This window comes from Phocoena phocoena, chromosome 1 (assembly GCF_963924675.1).
Source record: "Phocoena phocoena chromosome 1, mPhoPho1.1, whole genome shotgun sequence".
In the NCBI taxonomy this organism is placed as follows: Eukaryota; Metazoa; Chordata; class Mammalia; order Artiodactyla; family Phocoenidae; genus Phocoena; species Phocoena phocoena.
Window position 1 is genome coordinate 117,719,520 of NC_089219.1, and position 20,194 is coordinate 117,739,713.

General features: G+C 37.6%; 1 protein-coding gene across 1 annotated transcript in view; it reads left to right on the forward strand.

Moving 5' to 3' along the window:
* Positions 1-20,194, forward strand: part of ATF6 (activating transcription factor 6) — a 216,134-nt gene that overhangs the window by 30,241 nt on the left and 165,699 nt on the right. Inside the window, exons 8-9 of the mRNA XM_065885140.1 lie at positions 14,630-14,815; positions 15,746-15,837. Of these exons, the coding sequence (XP_065741212.1) occupies positions 14,630-14,815; positions 15,746-15,837 (278 nt within the window). The remainder of the gene's footprint in view (positions 1-14,629; positions 14,816-15,745; positions 15,838-20,194) is intronic.

The window sequence follows — 20,194 nt, forward strand, 5'->3', positions numbered from 1 at the left end:
TGGGCTTCAGTAGTTGAGGCACGCGGGCTCTAGAGCGCAGGTTCAGTAGTTGTGGTGCACGGGCTTAGCTACTCTGCGGCATGTGGGATCTTCCTGGACCAGGGCTCGAACCCGTGTCCATTGCATTGGCCGGTGGATTCTTAACTACTGCACCACCAGGGAAGCCCTTTCATTTCTTATTTTGTTTATTTGGGTCCTCTCTCTTTTCTTCTAGGTGAGCCTGGCTAGAGGTTTGTCCATTTAATCTTTTCAGAAAACCAGCTCTTGTTTTTATTGATGTTTTCTGTTATTTTTTGATCTCTATTTTATTTATTTCCTCTCTGATCTTTATTATTTCCTTCCTTCTGCTGGCTTTGGGTTTTGTTTGTTCTTTTTTTCCAAATCCTTTAGGTGGCAGGTTAGGTTGTTTTGAGATTTTTATTGTTTCTTGAGGAAGGCCTGTATCACTATGAACTTCCCTTTTAGAACTGTATTTGCTACATCCCACAGATTTTGGAAAGCTATGTTTTCATTTTCATTTGTCTTGAGGTATTTTCTGATTTCTTCTTTGATTCATTGTTGACCCATTGTTTTTTTAGTAGCATGTTGTTTAGTCTCCATGTGTTTGTTCTTTTCCCATTTTTCTTTCTGTGGTTGATTTCTAGTTTCATACCTTTGTGGTCAAATAAGATGCTTGAAATAATTTCTGTCCTGAAGGATTTTTAAAATGATCCCTTAAAATTTTCTTTTAATACTCTTTAAATTGAGAATTTGAATGTTTCTTCTATAATATTCCCAAATAGAACTTGCAATAGAAAATATTCAAAGTTGTCTTTTTTTAAAAAATTAATTTATTTATGGCTGTGTTGGGTCTTCGTTTCTGTGCGAGGGCTTTCTCTAGTTGTGGCAAGCGGGGGCCACTCTTCATCGCAGTGCGTGGGCCTCTCACTATCGCAGCCTCTCTTGTTGCGGAGCACAGGCTCCAGACGCGCAGGCTCAATAATTGTGGCTCACGGGCCCAGTTGCTCCACAGCATGTGGGCTCCTCCCAGACCAGGGCGCGAACCCACGTCCCCTGCATTGGCAGGCAGACTCCCAACCACTGCGCCACCAGGGAAGCCCCAAAGTTGTCTTTATGTAATTTGTTTCGACATTTAAAATATGTATTATGAAATACTTTAGGCATGAAAAACGTAATGACTAATTAGATATTTTAAAAATATAAACAGTATATCACAGTTGTTAAAAATATTAATATATTTTTAGCCTACATTCATAGAATTATGACATTCAATCACTGGACAGTCCAGAGGAACATAGCTAGGATGGGGAGGAGGTCTAGAAACCATGTCATGGGGAGAGGAAGGGTTTAAGGGTTGGTATGATTCAGTAAGGTGAAGGAGAGAAGACTGAAAATAGGGCTATCTTCTAGGAAATGAAGGTTGTCATGTGGAAAATAGGATAATTGTTCTGGGTTATTTCAGAGGACTCATCTAGAACAGGTTCAGGTAAGTTATAGAAAAGTTTCTTCTAATTCTAAAATTCTTTGATATAGTAATTGTATTTAAAAACCAGAAGAGGTCTTTTTTTTTCTAGGCTTAATATCTGAATAGTGAGCATCTTAATGTTGGCAATCATTGTATGTCACTGACCCATTCTGTAATCTCTAAACATTTCTATTAATTATTTGTTGGTCTTTTAGCCAGACATCCTTTAGAAGTTCTTTGGTGAGAAAGACTATGTCTGTTCCGCTTTTGCACTCTTAAGAGTGCTCTGTAAATTTGGTGAATAATTTACTGATGTAACTTTGGTGAATAATTCAGTCAACATTGAAGAACTGGGGGCCGTGTGAGATGAGAAAGTATAGAACCAGCAAGTATTAGCTTTTTTTTTAAGCATTATTTATTGACTAGCATTCTTACTACTTTTCAAAATTTAGAGTTGACAGTAGTACACAAGAAAGATTCAAGTACTGTGTGTCTGGTGCAAGAGACCAAAAGACGATTAGAATAAAGTTTCTGGTCAACCTGCACGGAGGTTTTTTTGCTTATTTTTCCTTGGCTAGCACATCAGGAAGTGAGCCAAGCCTTTTCAGTATGAGTTTTCTGGTAGAGGTTTTGACTTAATGTTTATTTCAAGTAAAGAAACATCAGTCTGTCCTATCTGCTGGCCAAGCCATTCAGGAACCCAGAGTAAATCTGTTCCAGAAGGAGCTGCAGAAAACTTTGATCTGCTCATGTATATAGTCTTCTGTGACCTCAATAGTGCATGTGTTTGTTAGACTCAAGTCCTGTTAAATTAGGATAAATTTGAGTTAGTATAAATTTCTGGTTTAAAATGGCCAAAATGAAAAAGTTTTCAAGTGTTTTTTTTTGTTTTTAAACCAAAGGTCTGGTGAAAAAGTTGTAATTCAGCACCAAAAAAAAAAAAAAGTGCATCAGTCTTTTGTGGCTTTGTATTGCTGACATGGCTTCTTTTTTTCTACCTTTTTTGTTCTTTTGTTTGGCTAGTTTCACTCTCTAGAGGCCTGCTACTGCCATAAAGTAGCGTTTTTAGCATACCATATTCTGCAAACTACATTAAGTGCCACATTTTCTGTTATGAAACAGTTTGCCTGGTTCAAATTATAATCTCACTCTTTCTGCCTTTTGCTGGTAAATCTGTTCTGTTTAACTCTTGGAAACCTCATCTAAGTTTTCAAGAAATATGGTTGGTTTTTGGCTGTGATCCTGATGGAAAAAATGAACATGGTCTCTTATTTCAGTGTAGACATTCTCTTAAGCAGTTTCTTAGTAAATGGTAATCTTGGAACTACAAAGATGCCTTCATGGGAAAGCATGCTTATCTTTCTTTAAAGTGCTATTGAATGTGACCAAACATCAAACCAAGGGCTTGGAAACAGCAGTCTGTTTAAATCTGCATTTAGTACTTCCGCCTACCCGTTATAATTCCATAAAGTTCATGAGACATTACAGCCCTGGTTTTAAGGCTGTGGAGCTACATTGTTCTGGTGATTGGGACAACAGAGCAGGAAAAAAAAAGTGGTGAAATTCTATTCTACATGTTCCATAGTGGGTCAACGTGGAGCAAAAACCCTTAATAGAAATCAGTTGGTGGGAACAATGGAAAGAAAATGATCAGGAACTAGGTCAGAACTAGAAATAACATCAGATAGGAGGCTGATGAAGGGGTACAGGCTATACTGACAGGAGGCCCAGGTCTTCCTCTCAGCCCATTCACTCTGTTGAGCATCTTCCAGACCCTTTATTACTTTGGACCCTCTGTCTAATTCTTTACTTAGTGACCTGACCTCTTCCATCCCAGTCCCTATCCTTTGGAAGTCCCTGCCCTGGGTCACTAGAACCATCATGAGAAGGTAGTTGCTGGGGGGATCCCTTTCCACTGTCCTTCAAATATTTGAATGGTGTGAAGGGGATTCCCCTAGCATACATACCAAATTAAAACTTTGTATTTGTTTCCTATGGAGACAGTGTTACACAGTTAAGTTCAAGATTTCAAGTATTGTTAGTATTGTCACCACTGAGGTGATGTGATACTGGCCCAGATGGGTGCTGTGCACACAGTATTCCTTTACAGCAGTGGAGGAATGCTGAACTTGGGAATTGACTACCTTTTTTTTTTTAAATGTTGAGCCTTCTTTTAATTAATTTATTTTTATTTTTGACTGTGTTGGGTCTTCGTTTCTGTGCGAGGCCTTTCTCTAGTTGTGGCAAGCGGGGGTCACTCTTCATCGCGGTGTGCGGGCCTCTCACTGTCGCGGCCTCTCTTGTTGCGGAGCACAGGCTCCAGACGTGCAGGCTCAGTAGTTGTGGCTCACGGGCCTAGTCGCTCCACGGCATGTGGGATCCTCCCAGACCAGGGCTCGAACCCGCGTCCCCTGCATTAGCAGGCAGATTCTCAACCACTGCGCCACCAGGGAAGCCCAAGGGAATTGACTACCTTAACAGCAAGGAGTAAGCAAGCCTCTTAATTGTCCCGAGGAAGATGTTACCTTATCTCTCAAGGTTTCAACCCTGAGAAATGGCCTAGGTAAAGAGTGGTCAGGGCCTTGTATTCTTGTTGTACCCAGGAGGACATGTAGTAGCATGACTCACAGGGGAGCACCTAAAGGAGTATCTTCCAAGAAAAATATGAGTCTAAAATAATCTGTTTACAATGCAAAGCAGTGCAGAGAAACTCTTAGAAAAATGGAGAGTGCCTATGTTCTATTTCAGAAAAAAAAAAAAAGTGTAACTTTTACTGACACTTAAGCCGCTTATTTTATCTGTAACACCCAAGAAGAGATACTCTGTTGGGTCAAGGTGTGAGCTAAATATCCTTAAATTGTGTGGGTACCTCAGATCTAAGAAGGTGAATAATGAGTAGATACTTTTTAGTAACTAAAGTCTTTAACAGAAACATCGAGATCATGATATTTCTTCAGGCTATAAAGTAGAGGAATCCATCAGAACAAATTCAACGGGAAGATTTGGAGATCCGAAAAGCTATCCACATTCTAGTAAAAAAAAATCACTTCTGTGTTGACTACTTTTTGGCTTTGCTGCTACCAGGGACTCTGCAAATAAAAGAAAAACATGCTTTGTTAAAATATTTGCAGTTCCTTTTTAGATGGAGATTTGGGGCTTCTAAAAATTTATCTTGAATAAAGACGTTGGCAAGTAATTTCATTTGTGTTTACAGTATCTTTGGAATGGGAAGTGAACAGAAGGTTTCTTCTTTTTTTCCCTGATGTGTTGCATTAGGTTAGATTTATGTCGTGGCGACTTTAACATTCTTTATTCTGTATTTTTCAGTGTAGCATCTTGATAAGGTTAATAAATAATTATTTTTAGAGGGGTGCTGATTTATATCAATAAATAATTAAATACTTCTTTCCTTTCTCTGATTTCCCTTCCTGTAACCTGTCCCTGGAGACTCATTCTTAAGGAGACAGTCCTCCCGTGCCCTAGATGCTTTCTAGCCATTTTGTTCCCCTGCTCGGAAGCAGTCACTGTTACTAGTATTTTATGCATTCTTCCTGAGACAGTTCTTTAATATATAAGTATTTGTCTTTTTCCCTATTTACCTATTTTATGGAAATGGTAACATACTATAAATATAAACACTGTCCTGTACCTTGCTTTTCTCACTTAATACATCTTAGAGATTTTTTTCACATCAGTACATAAAAAGTTTTCCTATTTTTTTAATAGATGCATGGTAGTCTTACTTCACAGGGTGCCATACTCATTTAAGAGTTTTGCAGGTTTTTTCTTTGTAAACATTCCTCCACTGAATAACTTGTTACTTATTTCATTTTGTTCATGTGCAAGTATACCTGTAGGGGAAATTCCTGTAATTGGAATTGGAGAGTCAGAAGGTCGGTAGTTTTTCACCTTAGGGGTAAACTGTTCTTCTACACAGTTGTAGTTTGTTCTTCCACTTTAAGCGTATGAGAGTGACAGTCACAGGGTTTCTTAATGGAGCCCATAGATAGGTTTCAGTGTTTACATAAACATGTTCCCTTTTCTTGGCCTCACTCATTCCTTGCATAATTATCTGTAACACTTTATGTGCCTGTACATTTGTCTGGAGAGTCCATAGCTTCCTAATGCCCTTTTGAGGTGAATGAAAGTCCTTGGTTGTTTGGTTTTCTAATAGCTTAATTGAGCTAACATTCATACACCATAGAGTTTGCCCTTTTAAAATGTACTATTTAATGGTTGCTTAGTATATTCCCAGAGTTGTGCTACTATCACTGCTGTCTAATTCCGGAATATTTCATCACCCTAGAAAGAAACTCCATTCCCATTAGCAGTCATTCCTCATCCCCCAACCTCCACAGCCCTTGGCAACTACTTACTGATCTGCTCTCTGTGTGGAGTTGTCTATTCTGGACATTTCATCTCAGTGGAATTATACATGATGTAGCTGTTGTGTATGACATCTTTCAGTTACCATAATATTTTTCAAGGGACGTTCATGTTGTGACATGTATCTTACTCCTTTTTATGGCCAAATAATATTCCATTGTTCCGATATACCACATTTGGATTATCCATTCATCAGTTGATGGACATTTGGATGGTCTCCACTTTTTGGCTGTTATGAATAATGCTGCTTTGAGCATTCATGTACAAGTTTTCATAGTCTTTTTTTTTTTTTTTTTTTTTTTTTTTTGCGGTATGTGGGCCTCTCACTGTTGCGGCCTCTCCCATTGCGGAGCACAGGGTCCGGACGCGCAGGCTCAGTGGCCATGGCTCACAGGCCCAGCCGCTCCGCGGCATGTGGGATCTTCCCGGACCGGGGCACGAACCCATGTCCCCTGCATCGACAGGCGGACTCCCACCCACTGCGCCACCAGGGAAGCCCTTCATAGTCTTTTAAAAACAATTTTTAGTATATAAAGTGTTTACAAAAAAGAAAAATGCAAGTAAATCCAGCAATCAAATGGACAAAATAAGTGAATAGATAATTTACAAGGGAGAATGGCAAATTATTTCAATGAAAGGATCAATAGCTATATAGTCTTAGAAGGTATATGTTCTCCAGAACGTTACTGCTTTACAAATATGTGAAAGAATATTAATTGTTAACAGAAAAGGACTTTTGACTGGTTAAAAGTGGTTAACAAATGGTACTCAAAGATTAAACCTGTTATGGTTAAAATTTTCTGTGGCTCTTATCCCCCTGCCCCTTGATTATGAGTTCTAAAGGAAAGTTTCATTTTTTGTTTCCTGTGACTCCTTAGCGTTATGTGTGCACTGCAGCCGTTTGTGTGTGTGTGTGTGTGTGTACATGTGTATTAGACTTTGTATATGGTAATAATTTCAAATTTTAAAATGTTGCAAAAACAAAAGTAGTGCAGAGAACATCCACGTGCCTTTACCTGGGTTCACCTATTGTTAACATTTTACCACATTTGCTTTATTAGTTCATGTTATCTATCTGCCTGTCTGTCTATCCATCTATCAATACATACATACTCAGATTTTTTCCTGAACTATTTTAGAGGAACTTACATGCCTCATAGTCCTTTACCCCTAGGTATTTCAGTGTGTATTTCCTCAGGATAGGGATATTCTCTTACATACCTGCAGTACAGACCCATAAATTTATGTTTGTAAAATACTTTATTCAAATGTCAATGTTACAGTTTTATCAATTCAGTTTTTTTCTCTCCAATACAGGATCCAGTTTAGGGTCAGATATTGCATATAGATGTCATGTCTCTTTAGCTTCTTTTAATCTGGAACATTTCCACAGCCTTTGTCTTTTTTTTTTTTTTTTTTTTTGCGGTACGCGGGCCTCTCACTGTTGTGGCCTCTCCCGTTGCGGAGCACAGGCTGCGGATGCGCAGGCTTAGCGGCCGTGGCTTACGGGCCCAGACGCTCCGTGGCATGTGGGATCTTCCCAGACCGGGGCATAAACCCATGTCCCCTGCATCGGCAGGCGGACTCTCAACCACTGCGCCACCAGGGAAGCCCCAGCCTTTGTCTTTTTGACACCTTTGAGTAATTCATCTCTTTTCTAATATAGTTTTTTTTAAAAATTAATAAGTTAATTTGACTGCATGGGGTCTTTGTTGCTGTGTGCGGGCTTTCTCTAGTTGCGGCGAATGGGGGCTACTCTTTGTTGTGGTGCGCGGGCTTCTCATTGCCGTGGCTTCTCTTGTTGTGGAGCAAGGGCTCTAGAGCGCAGGCTCAGTAGTTGTGGCGCACAGGCTTAGTTGTTCTGCGGCATGTGGGATTTTCCCGGACCAGGGCTCGAACCTGTGACCCCTGCATTGGCAGGCGGATTCTTAACCACTGCAGCACCAGGGAAGCCCCTCTAATATAGTTTTGATAAGTACTTCACATTTATTTTTGCATAGTTCTATTTGATTCTCACAGAATCCTTGTAAAGTAGGCTTTATTCCCATTTTACCATTGAATGAATCAATTGGTTAAATATTTCAGCCAAGGCCATATTACTTCGATGGCTAATATTGATAAAGTGGTATGTGCCAGACACTTTCTAAGTGCATAAAACCTCCTGTTGGCCTTTTGAGGTGAATGAAAGTCCTGATAAATACAGAATAAGGAGCAGTCTGAGCGATCTTGGGAGGAGATTAGATTTTTATTCTTAGGCTCTGTTTTTCTGCTCTTGTAGGAATTAAGTGAGATTTCCATATTTTGTCTGTTTTTGTTTTAGTCTGATATTTAAAATTTGAAATGTGTAAAAATAGGAGATGGAATGAGGACAGATATTTTCAATATTACTTTAGTTGCGCAGTTTATCGGAGCAGCTGTGAGGCACATTGTCGTTGGAATTAAGAATTTTTGCCTCCTCACCCAGTTTATTCATAGCTGCAGGATGTTTCTTTTTACTGACACTTATGTGTATGGTACATTACAGTTTGCAGAGAACCTTCATGTCCATTACTCATTTGATCCTCACCTCAATCATATGACCTGCGATAATGGAGTTAGGATTCAAGCCTAGGCCTTCTCTGAGTCCAGTCCTGTTGTCATTACTCTGTGCTGCATTAATGGGGCTTTACTTTCAAGGCAGCCCTGATGCAGTGCAAACTTCAAATTACCTACGTCTTGAAACTTGCTGCTCCCTCTTCTCTCCCTCTGCAAATGTATTCTCTTAATTAAAAAAAACATTCAAGCAGATGGTTTTACCTCTTGAGAGACAAAGCATAAAGATTGACCTTATTTGAACAATCTGGTATCAAATAAAACAGCAAAGTTAATATCATCCATATTTTATGATACAGTAGTCATTATTGTGCTACATGGTAATTAAGCACACATGTTTAACATCAGTGGTAGAACCATTTTGTTTTTGGATTGCACGAGACCTTTAGAGGATTAAAGCGGTGGCTTTAAACTTTTTGTCCACAATCCACAGTAAGAAACGTATTTTACATTTCTCTTGACATACACAGTCTAATGAAACAAGAGATAAGCTCTTACTAACTCCCTCTTTTTATTAATGTTTAAATAGACTCTGGGAGAAGAAATGATTTTTCTAAGATCTTCCAATTAATTTATTGCAGTGCTGGGACAAGAATTAAGAACTTCTGACTTCTGGGATTTCCCTGGTGGTCCAGCAGTTAAGAATCTGTGCTCCCAACGCAGGGGGCCCAGGTTCAATCCCTGGTTAGGAAACTAGATTCCACATGCCACAAGTAAAGATCCCGTATGCCACAACTAAGACCTGGTACAGCCAAATAAATAAATATTTTTTTAAAAAAGGTCCACATCCGAAGTGAGAGAGGAGCATTGACATATATACACTACCAAATGTAAAATAGATAGCTAGTGGGAAGCAGCTGCATAGCACAGGGAGATCAGCTCAGTGCTTTGTGACTACCTAGAGGGGTGGGATAGGGAGGATGGGAGGGAGGTGCAAGAGGGAGGGGATATGGGGATATATGTATATATATAGCTGATTCAATTTGTTATACAGCAGAAAGTAACACAACATTGTAAAGCAATTATACTCCAATAAAGATGTTTAAAAAAAAAAGGTCCTCATCAAAAAAAAAAAATCATAAAAAAACCCTCCCGACTTCCAGTGTTGTCATTTTTTAAAAAAATTTATTTATTTTGTTTTATTTATTTTTGGCTGTGTTGGGTCTTCGTTGCTGTGCATGGGCTTTCTCTAGTTGTGGTGAGTGGGGGCTACTCTTCATTGCAGTGCACAGGCGTCTCATTGCAGTGCACAGGCGTCTCATTGCAGTGGCTTCTCTTGTTGTGGAGCATGGGCTATAGGCAAGCAGGCTTCAGTAGTAGTGGCTCAAAGGCTCAGTAGTAGTGGCTCGTGGACTCAGTAGTAGTGGCTCGTGGGCTCAGTAGTTGTGGCTCGCAGGCTCTAGAGCGCAGGCTCAGTAGTTGTGGCACACGGGCTTAGTTGCTCTGAGGCATGTGGGATCTTCCCGGACCAGGGCTTGCATTGGCAGGCGGATTCTCAACCACTGGACCCCCAGGGAAGCACCCAGTGTTGTCATTTAATGACTAAATTACTATTACTCTTATATAGCTACACCAAGTACTTCTAGGGACATATGAAGCAGACGAGTATTAACTGAAGGCACAGGAAACTGCTCTGAGGATCTTTGAAGATCCTGTGCACAGGACTAAGATTCCTGCATTCTTCAGGAGGCTCTGCCCATAGTGTGGCTTTCCTGAGGGCATCTGGTGGATACTTTTGTCTTTGCCTCTCTACCAGTTCTTTCTTTTCACTCAGAAGATGGGATTGGATAGGGCAACTTGGACCTACAATCTAGTAGGGATTTTGTCTGTTATCCTTTCTTACTCTGGAAATCTGGGTGAAAATTATCTACTTGACTCTGCCAATTTAATGGCTCCTGTTACCAGTAGTGAAGAGTCTTTATTTAACTTTTAATGAGGAGGAACTAGTTACACCACACACACACACACACACACAACTTAATAGAGAGTAAAATAAAATTTTGGTTTTCTGTCATAAGATTTGAGAAGAGTAGATGTAGTATAAGTAAAAATTTTGGTTTTCTGTTTAAAATAATTTTATGAGAACAAAAGGAGTGTACTTAAGATTCTTAAGAGAAATCAAATTAAAATATTTAATTTATTTGAATATTTAAAATAAGGTTGCCATAAATTAAATTTGCCATTGATTTTTGCTGTACATCTTTTTTAGGATGTATTTATAATAAGTATATTTACTATGATATACAATAATATAATAATTATGTAAATTAAAAGAAGTATTTAAGAAAATTTACTCCTTTGCCTTTTAAATCAATTTCAAATAAAGTTAATTTTTTTTTTTTTTTTTTTTTTGCGGTATGCGGGCCTCTCACTGCTGTGGCCTCTCCCGTTGCGGAGCACAGGCTCCGGACGCGCAGGCTCAGCGGCCATGGCTCACGGGCCCAGCCGCTCTGTGGCATGTGGGATCTTCCCGGACTGGGGCACGACCCCATGTCCCCTGCATTGGCAGGTGGACTCTCAACCACTGCGCCACCAGGGAAGCCCCTTTTTTTTTTATTTAATTGAAAAAAATTTTGTTTGACATGATGAAGAGGTTAATCAGTGACAGTTTCTGCTTCATACGTCAGTTGAGAGGGAAAGATTCAGCAAAATGAGAATTAGAACTGACAGATGTGCAGTAAGCCAGTGATTGATTCAGCTGTATGTTATCAGTACTTGATCTCTCTTGAGCTTGTGTGTGATGTTAGAATGTATTTCTTAGCAGTAAATATTTTATTTTAATATCTTTAATTTATAGCCATTCAGGACTTTGAAGCTCATTTCTTAGCAACATCACAGAATCAAGGGTCTAAACAGCCTTATTTTATTTGTAAGAAGAACATAATATCTTATAGTGTTTATTAGTCAGTAACTTAAAATTTAAAAACATAATGGAAAGAGACTTAGAGTTTTGACTCTTAAGTTGATCCAGCCTTCAAAAAGTACTTGTCCATTTGTGAAAGTTCTCCTTTTATGAGATTCTTTATTACAGTCAAATAAATGTTTGTTTGATAGTGAAACACCATATTTTATAGTGCAGTGTCACTAAAGGGAGAATATTTTGCTGCCGTGGAGTTTTTTCTTTTTCCTTTTTCCAAGGCACAATGCTTGGTGGAAGAGTTGTCTGAAGGCAGGATGACCAGAAGCAGTGACTGGCTAGCTGTTCACTCATTTTAGTCATGTTGAATCTTCTCATATGCCCATAAGGGAGATGCGTCAATTGATTAATGGGCCAGAGTACTGATTTTATGTTTGCAGACTGCTAATAAAGGAGAATAAGCTTTCTATTCAAGCAGTTCCGTAAGCCTTCAATTTCAAACAGGCGCATAATTAAAGTAATCATACAGCTCACTGAGTTTAGAGTTCCATACTGTCATGCAAGACTTCCTGTTTGGTGTTTAAAAGCAATGTGGAGCTGTTGTATCAGAAGCACTGGGCTTGGAATCAACTGTCCTAAGTTCTAGCCTTGGCTCTTCTACTCTCTAACAGTATCAAATGATAAGGCTTATTTTAAAGAATCTTGAAAACTGTAAAAATTTCAACAAGAGGAGATTAATTAAATGTATTATGGAACATCAAGATATTGAAATACTATGCTGCTATTCTCATGGCATTTCAGAGATGATCATGATACACTGTATGTTAAAAAATCAGTTTACAGAACAGTTATTACAGTGTAATCCTTTTCTTCTTATAAAATGTCATTCCCCATCAAAAAGCCAAACAGTATGTGTGTGTTTAATATGAAAATTATGGGTTTTTTGCCTAGAATATACAGAATAATTTAAATATTATTTATTTAGATAGCTGAAGATATAGCTTGCTGAAATGTAAAGTTGGAACTCTGGTGATTCCTGTGGATTTTATATATTTTTACTGTATTTATCCTTTGTATTTATTGGTAATATTGAGTATTTACCACATTTTCAGAGCTATTGTATCTTTTCCTGTGGGAAGAAATGAATATTTGGCCACAGGTGGTTTTCATTTTTTTAGTATGAGGCATGTACACTGACAGCCTTTGAAACTTTATGCTGTATAAAATGCAGGTGCTTTTATTGTTTACAGAAATCCCTAATCCTTGTTTGAAATTTATTAAATGGTGTGCCATCTGTAAGCCTTCCCAAATTCCATACATTAATTAGCCTTTAAAGTAAGGTTACCTTTTATCTCACTTTCAGTATAAACTCTTCCATCTGGGAACCTTCTCTTTTATGTGTTTGTTCAGCGTTCTGTGTACTTAAGCACTCTAGTATTAAGTATTAATTATGGATACTGGCATTCCAAGTAACAATGAAGATCACTGAGAGTAACAGTAGTTTGAACAAAGTGGCTTTGTCCAGAGAATAGTTTGAAATTGATGAATAATCAGTCCATCGTGGCTTTGCCACCTCTGTGTGTGTGTGTGTGTGTGTGTGTGTGTGTTTAGCATTATTGAAGAGTGGGATAGTTATTCCACAGGGAAACTTTATAAATTTGGTAGATGGTTATATAAGTCAGCATTCTTGTGAAGTTTCAGTTAAAAAAGAAAAAAAAAAAGGAAAAAATACTCCTCTTGACATCTCATATAATGTTTCTTTTCCTTGTGGATTCTGATTGCTTGGCTGGCTTTGGTATACCTCTGTTTCTAGCAAATGCAGTATGGGGTGGGAATTGTGTTGTTATTTCAAAAGAAATCAGTATTATTTAATTGTATTTACCAATCTGAGTAAGCGTTATTAAACACCCACAGTAAAATGTTTATTTTTTTAAAGTCCTTTACAAAACAGAGAACTCAGTAATTCAGTCATCTGTATTCTTACAGTAATAAATTTAATATTATTTGGTGCTTTTTATGGACTTTTGCTACCTCACCATCTCTCCCAAATAAATTAGACTAAAATTAAAACAAATAGGTTCCACACCTTAGTTCAGAAAATATGACAAAAATAATTTTGCTCAGTAAGTTTTGATTATGGTAGCTATTGTGGGTCATATTACATAGTTTTGGTTTCCAGGATATAAAATCTAGGTGGAGAGAGAGTCAACATTTTTGAGACAGTTGAGACCATTAGAGTGTTCAGGTGTATCTTCCAAATTATATGGGCATAAGAAATTCAGATAATATAAAAACTCCGAGTGGTTTATCATAGTTAGAGTTTGGACGGTCCTTAATATTAGCTTAGTAGAGGAGACAGCATTCCAAATTGGAACAAACAGTATGAATAAAGGAACGAGTTAGGTGTGTATGAAGATCATACACACCTTAAATGTTAAGATTGGAGGGTGTGGTGTGAATAGTTGTGGGGATAGAGAAGTAGGGGGTGGTCACATTATGGAAGATCTTGAAAGCAAAGGTGGGTAGCTAGAATGCACGACTAGCTTGCTTTTGCAATGGAATAGCAAGATTAAAATGTTTTTAGGGGAAGGAAGTTACCTTAGAAATGGTAGACAGAAGGAGCCTGAAGCCAATTAAAGTAGTTAGGAGGCTATTGTAGTAGTCTAGAGATGAGTTAATGAGTGCCTGCATTAGGAGAATGGCAGTGGAAATAGAAAGGAGTGACAGAGACACTTTCACTGGAAGAAACTTGGTCATCAGTATATCCTCAATACATATTTAGTGAGTAAGTGGGAGGTTGAGAGAGGGAGTAAATTTAGACAGTGAAAGAAAAATAGGTTACTGGTCACATCTTCCATTATATCCTGAGAGATACCACTGATGTAAAATGAATAGATTTTTTAAAAAATAGAGGGAGATAATGAGTTCAGTTTGCACATAGTGAATTTCAAGTGACGGTAACTCTACAAGTAGAAGTGGCCTTATAGGTAATTGGATATATGGTTCTGAAAAACAGTCAATTAATTCAGGGCCTGCGATATAGATTAAAGGTGTCTGTATATATACATACATATATACGTAGTGTTTCTAAAGGGAAAATTGGAAGATCAATAAATAAGCCTTAGAAAACACCAGAAGAAAACGTTTAACAGGTTTTAGAAGGCCTTATTTAATCATTTGATTTCAATTTACTTTGAGTAATATTTTTTAAAACAACCAGTAACCTGTGTTTTGAACAGTTTGTTAAAAGATAATTGTAAAAATCAGTATATTCTTAACTGATCTGATCCTAAAATTCAAATATTTTGATTCACTGTAACTTTTCCTAGATTGCTGTGCTAAGGAGACAGCAACGTATGATAAAAAATCGAGAGTCAGCTTGTCAGTCCCGCAAGAAGAAGAAAGAATACATGCTAGGGTTAGAGGCAAGGTTAAAGGCTGCCCTCCTGGAGAATGAGAAGCTGAAGAAAGAGAACGGATCCCTGAAGCGGCAGCTGGATGAAGTTGTATCAGAGGTGAGTGATGGTTGTGATACAGCCAGGATAATGGGTTAAAGTGTTCTTTTTTTCTGATAAATCAATTGGAAATTTTACATTTTAAATTGAATTGTGTAAAATACTAGTACTAGGAAAAGGCAGGCACGATAAACCCCAAAACATTTGTAGTAAGCATAAAGTATTGGAAAGAGGAGGTTTTGAATTGTACCTCACAAGCTGTATATAAAAGTTGTCTTCTTTTCCTGGGTTTCTCCTCACTTATTGCCATAGCACTCTCTTGTGTTTTTTTTGACTAAATGAATCACATTGAGGCTCCTAAATAGTCCCACTAGGTCTTCCCTTTTAAAAAAGAAAACAATACAAAATAAAAACTTGTTAATGTTTTCTTGGTCTACATGACCACTATTATGTTTTCTATTTTGTTGCCATGCTGGTCCCAGCAAGGTTAATCTTCTCCTCAGTTCTGTTGATGAAATCTGCTGCTTTCAGGATTTCCTACTGCAGTGCTGTCCTGAACCAAATTGATGCCTCTGGCTACTGAGTGGGGCTTCTTATATTGCTCTTTCTATCTTTCCTTGAGCATATGGGAATATTCCATTATGTTACTGAAAACAATGATTTAATAGGGAGAGACAAACCACAGAAGTATCTTAGGATTCTTTGAAGATCCATAAAATTATAAAAATTGTTGAATTCTTTCCTTTTGGGTGAGGATGCCTCTGCCACAGGGTGGCTGCTATGTTTCTTCTCTCCTGCTACTCTCCTTTTCTCTCTCTCTGGAAGGTTCTGCTCTAGTCTTTTGGAAAGTACTATTTCCTCACATTTGCGTTTTGTTTTTTTGTTTAAGTATTCACATAACTGGTGAAGAGGAGAGGTGTTGTTTTAGATGTTGCTTTTTGTGAGATTGATGTGTAGTTCAATTGTATTTAATATGGTCCTTTTCTTTAGAACCAGAGGCTTAAAGTTCCCAGTCCGAAGCGAAGAGCTATCTGTGTGATGATAGTTTTGGCATTTGTAATACTGAACTATGGACCCATGAGGTAAGTGTGTAGATATTTATTTTGGATACTAATGCTAAAAATTTAAATTCTTGTTATTTATTATTCTAGCTCTAGTCATAAGCTAGGGAAAAATGGATTTGTTTTGTTCTTCACCTAGGTCTGGCAGAAAGTTCATGTTTTTTAATGAAGAAAGCCTTAAGTTATTCAACAGATCACTGATGAAGCAGAATAATGAACTGATTAGAATCATGGGCATTGAAATTAGACTGCCTGAGTTCAAATCCTATCTCCTCCACTTAGTAACTTTGTTGTCTTAGGCAAGTTACTTAATCTCTCTATGCCTCAGTTACTTACTTTTAAAATGTGTTTATAAGAATAATATTACCTACCTCAGTACTATGATACTTGAGTATCAGAGATTATAAGGCACTTGGGTGGCTTCCTCCCTAGCTATAAATAAATAGGTAGAGCAATAATTCTCAGTTTCTTCTTTAGTAGATTTGGAATGTGAATCAGTATAAATATTTTAAGGATGTAGCTGAACTTGGTTCAGGTTTTCAGCTAAATCACAGCTAAGAAATGCTGCTTTTGTGTTGGAGTCATAGAATACTAGAATTCAAAGGGATCTTAGAAATCATCTTTTTCAGACTCCCACTAACCATGGCACACTCAACACATGATCAAAATCAGCATCCTAGGTGTTGGGGAGTCAAGAGTAGTTAGACAGGGGCCGTGCCTTTAAAGATGTCGTGATCCAGCTGGAGGAGAGACATGTAAAAGGATGACTACAGGATAATGTGATGCATGTCATAACATCAGTATGAACAAAGTACTAAAAGAATATAAATGAGAATATGGATTCCTTGAGGAGAAGGTTCATGTCATATTAATAGATGCTCAAAACATTTTTTTGTTGAATGACAGAATGGTAAGGGACATCCCATAGAGGAAGCTGAATCTTAAAGTGTGATGACAGTCTGCCAGGTGGAAAGTATGGGAAAGGTATGCCAAGCAGAGGGAGCAGCATGATAAAAGGCACAATTATGGAATGGCCTGACATTTTCAGAAAAAAAAATGAAAAATTCAGTGCATTTTTATATATGTGGGAGTGTGTATGAGGAAATATGGCTAGCAGTATAAGTGGGGGCCAGATAATGAAGGGCCTTGTATGTTGCTATATACAGCGCTACTGTAAACCAGACATTCCTGAGTTTTTAGGCAGAGGGTAACGTAATCAGTTTTGTATCTTAGGAAGATGACTCTGAGGGTGGTATTGAGAATGGATTGGATGGAGGAGAAACTATTGGCAGAGACAGCATTAGGAGGCTGTTGGTGTATTTAAGGTAATAGATGAGAGCCTGAACTTAGACTATGGTGATGGAAAGGATGGACTGTCTCAGGGTACATCTCTGAGATAGACTCTGTGGGATTTGATGACGAATACAGTGTGGAACATGAGGAAGAAAAGAGAGAAATTAAACATAATTCCAAAATTTCTATCTTGAAGGACTGAATGGTGATGCTGTAATAGGAGGTAGCCAACATAGAAAGATGAATAGTTTTATGATGGAAGACAATGGTTTTTATTAGTAGTATGGGAAATTTGAGATAGTGACTAGATATTGGGAATTACCATGATAGATAGGTAGATAGACAAACAGAGATGTTAGTGGAATAGCTGAGATTATCCAAGGAGAAAAATAGAGGAAGAAGAGTAATAAGAATCTGAGGGAATCAGCATGAGCAGTAGATCGACTCAGGAAAAGAAACTTAGAGTGAATAGGGTTAGGGACAGAATGAGAAGAGAATGGTTTTCTGAAGCTAAGGATGAAAAGTGTTTTAAGAGGGCCTTGAGCAGTGATATCACATGCTGAGGGCTTGAGAGAGGCAGAGAGCTGAGACAGGAACATTGAATTTGGTAATTAGCAGGTCAGTAGTAATCTTGGAAAGCAGATTTATAAGGGAGAGGAGCGAAATCTATATTAAAATTAGTTGAGAACTGAAATAAGTTGAATTAATCTTTTATTAATAAAACTTTAAAGATTTTCAGACAGAGAAATTAGAGAAAAATAGTATAATGAACCCCTTTTTTCACATGTTTGATGGGCAAACTAGGTCACTCCCATTTTATTCCTATGTAGTTGGTTTCTAAAAAATTAAATATAGATCTCGTATTGGACTTTTGTTATTGTTTGGTGTTAGCACAATTCCCCAGAGCATTTGATACCTCATCATGGAGCCCCAGAGACCTATCTACTTTTTAATTAGTTCACTAAGGCAACTCAGTGAAAAGAAGGCATAATTCTGAGTTGACTTATTTTTGAAAGTCCACACTATATTAGACAAGTTACATAAAATATGCTGAAGAGATACCTGGAGTAAGCCTTTGAATTATTAAAAAATTATTTTACTACTTTATTCATTATTTACGCTTGACATTTTACCCATATTTTTCATATTAAAATTATTTTGTCATTTTAATTTTTGTATTTGAGGACTGGGACTTCTTTATTCATGAAGATCTATCTCTTGATTAATAAAGGAGAAAAGAAACATGCTAATCAAAACTTTGTCATCCTGACTTAGGAACTTGAAAATAATTAAATTCCTTGAATAAAGTGAATCGGATTACTGTGGAGTGAATACAGAGTCACTAACAGCTCTCAAAATGAAGCGTTTTATACTGGGACCCTCAGTACCAGAGGGGGCTTCATGGGTGTAGGCCATTTGTTAGAACTTCTCCAGCTACACTCATTTCTTCCTTTCAAAGTCTCTTTTATATAATGACTTTTTCCACTGACTTTCCTCTGTGACTTTTGCCACAGCCATTGAGGATAACAGAGCCATAGGTTTCAATTATTATCTTATATTTAAATACCAGTTTTTAAAGGTGACCATTAGTAGTTATACCCTGAAGATTCTTTTATCATTACAGAGGCTGCTACTTTTCCTTCTCCTTTTGAATGCTCTTTGGACTACCTGGAACCCCAGGGCTCTACACTTTGAGAACTGCTGCCATAATTAATTTAACCATTTTCCTATTAATGGACATTTAAATTATTTCCATACACACACACACACACGGTATTGTTTACATACGTGGAGTCTGTATTGTGTGTGTGTGTGTGTGTAGAGAGAGAGAGTAGCAGACTGGAGTTAGAAGGCATGAATATCTGAAAGTGTAATAGATTCTGCCAAATTGCCTTCCAAAAAGACTGTCCCAGTTTACACTCCCACCAGCAGGTGAAAGGAAGGTCCATTTCTCTACACCTTTCCTAACATGGATATTGTAAGTGTTTTTTAATATTTACCTATCTTCTGGATCAAAAATGTTATCTTAACATTTTTGCAGCCACAGTGGCCTCCTTGCTCTTCCTCAAACACACTAATGATGTTCCTGCTTCAGTTTCTTCACATTTATTATTCCTACTGCCTGGAATGCTCTTCCTCCAGTGGCCTTCCTTCAAGTGTTAGCTCAAATGCCACTTAAATGAGACTGTCCTGGACTGCCTTCTCTAAATTGCCACCCCTGCTCCTACCACCACACTTCCTATTCTCTTTTTTCTTTTACTTTTCTCCATAGTACCTCTTGTCTTCTAGTATACTGTATAATTTACTTATTTATTTTCTTTATTTCCTTGCAGAGATTTTCATGTTTTTTGTTTTACAGTGCTTAGAACAGAGCCTGGCACATAGTGGTCTCTCAATAAATATTTTTGGTATGAATGAATATGTTCCCCCTACCCTCACCCCCCATTAGTAGTAAGTTATTTTTTGATAAGTCTTTAGGTAGTTGTATTTCTCTTTTAAAAGGATTACTTGTAATCTTGACCAAAAAATCTTTTCTTTTGGTATGAGTTGCTGTTAACCTACTTGCATGTATTAAATATGTATCTAGTGTTTATTGACAAGTAACCTGCTTGGTATACTCTGCATATATTTACTAATTCCTATTTTTGTACGTTTATGTACACCATTCCTAAACTGAAAGAACTTCCTTCTGTCTTTCAACTTATGTTTTAGTCTCTCCCCACTGACATTCTTGATATTGTTTTATTCAAGTGCTTCTCACCAGTTATCAATTTGTTACATTTTCTTCCACTTGTTGAAGTTGTGCTTTGTGCTGTTACTGTTTCTTATGCATATTTTGTCACAGGTGTAAAGTCTTAGATCATGTTGTCTAGTTCTTTAATTTTGTCCTGTAGAGACAAGACAGTGTTCATCCCAGAGGAGATACACAGTTATGTGTGTTCATTTGCTATTTCTCAAAAGCTGTGTGCTTTTAGTTCCTCGTTTCTTATCTAGGCTATATGAGGTACTTATTATTTATTCAGTCAGACATACAGCAAATATTTTTAGAGGACTATTGTTTGCCAGGTACTGAGCAAGGAGCCAG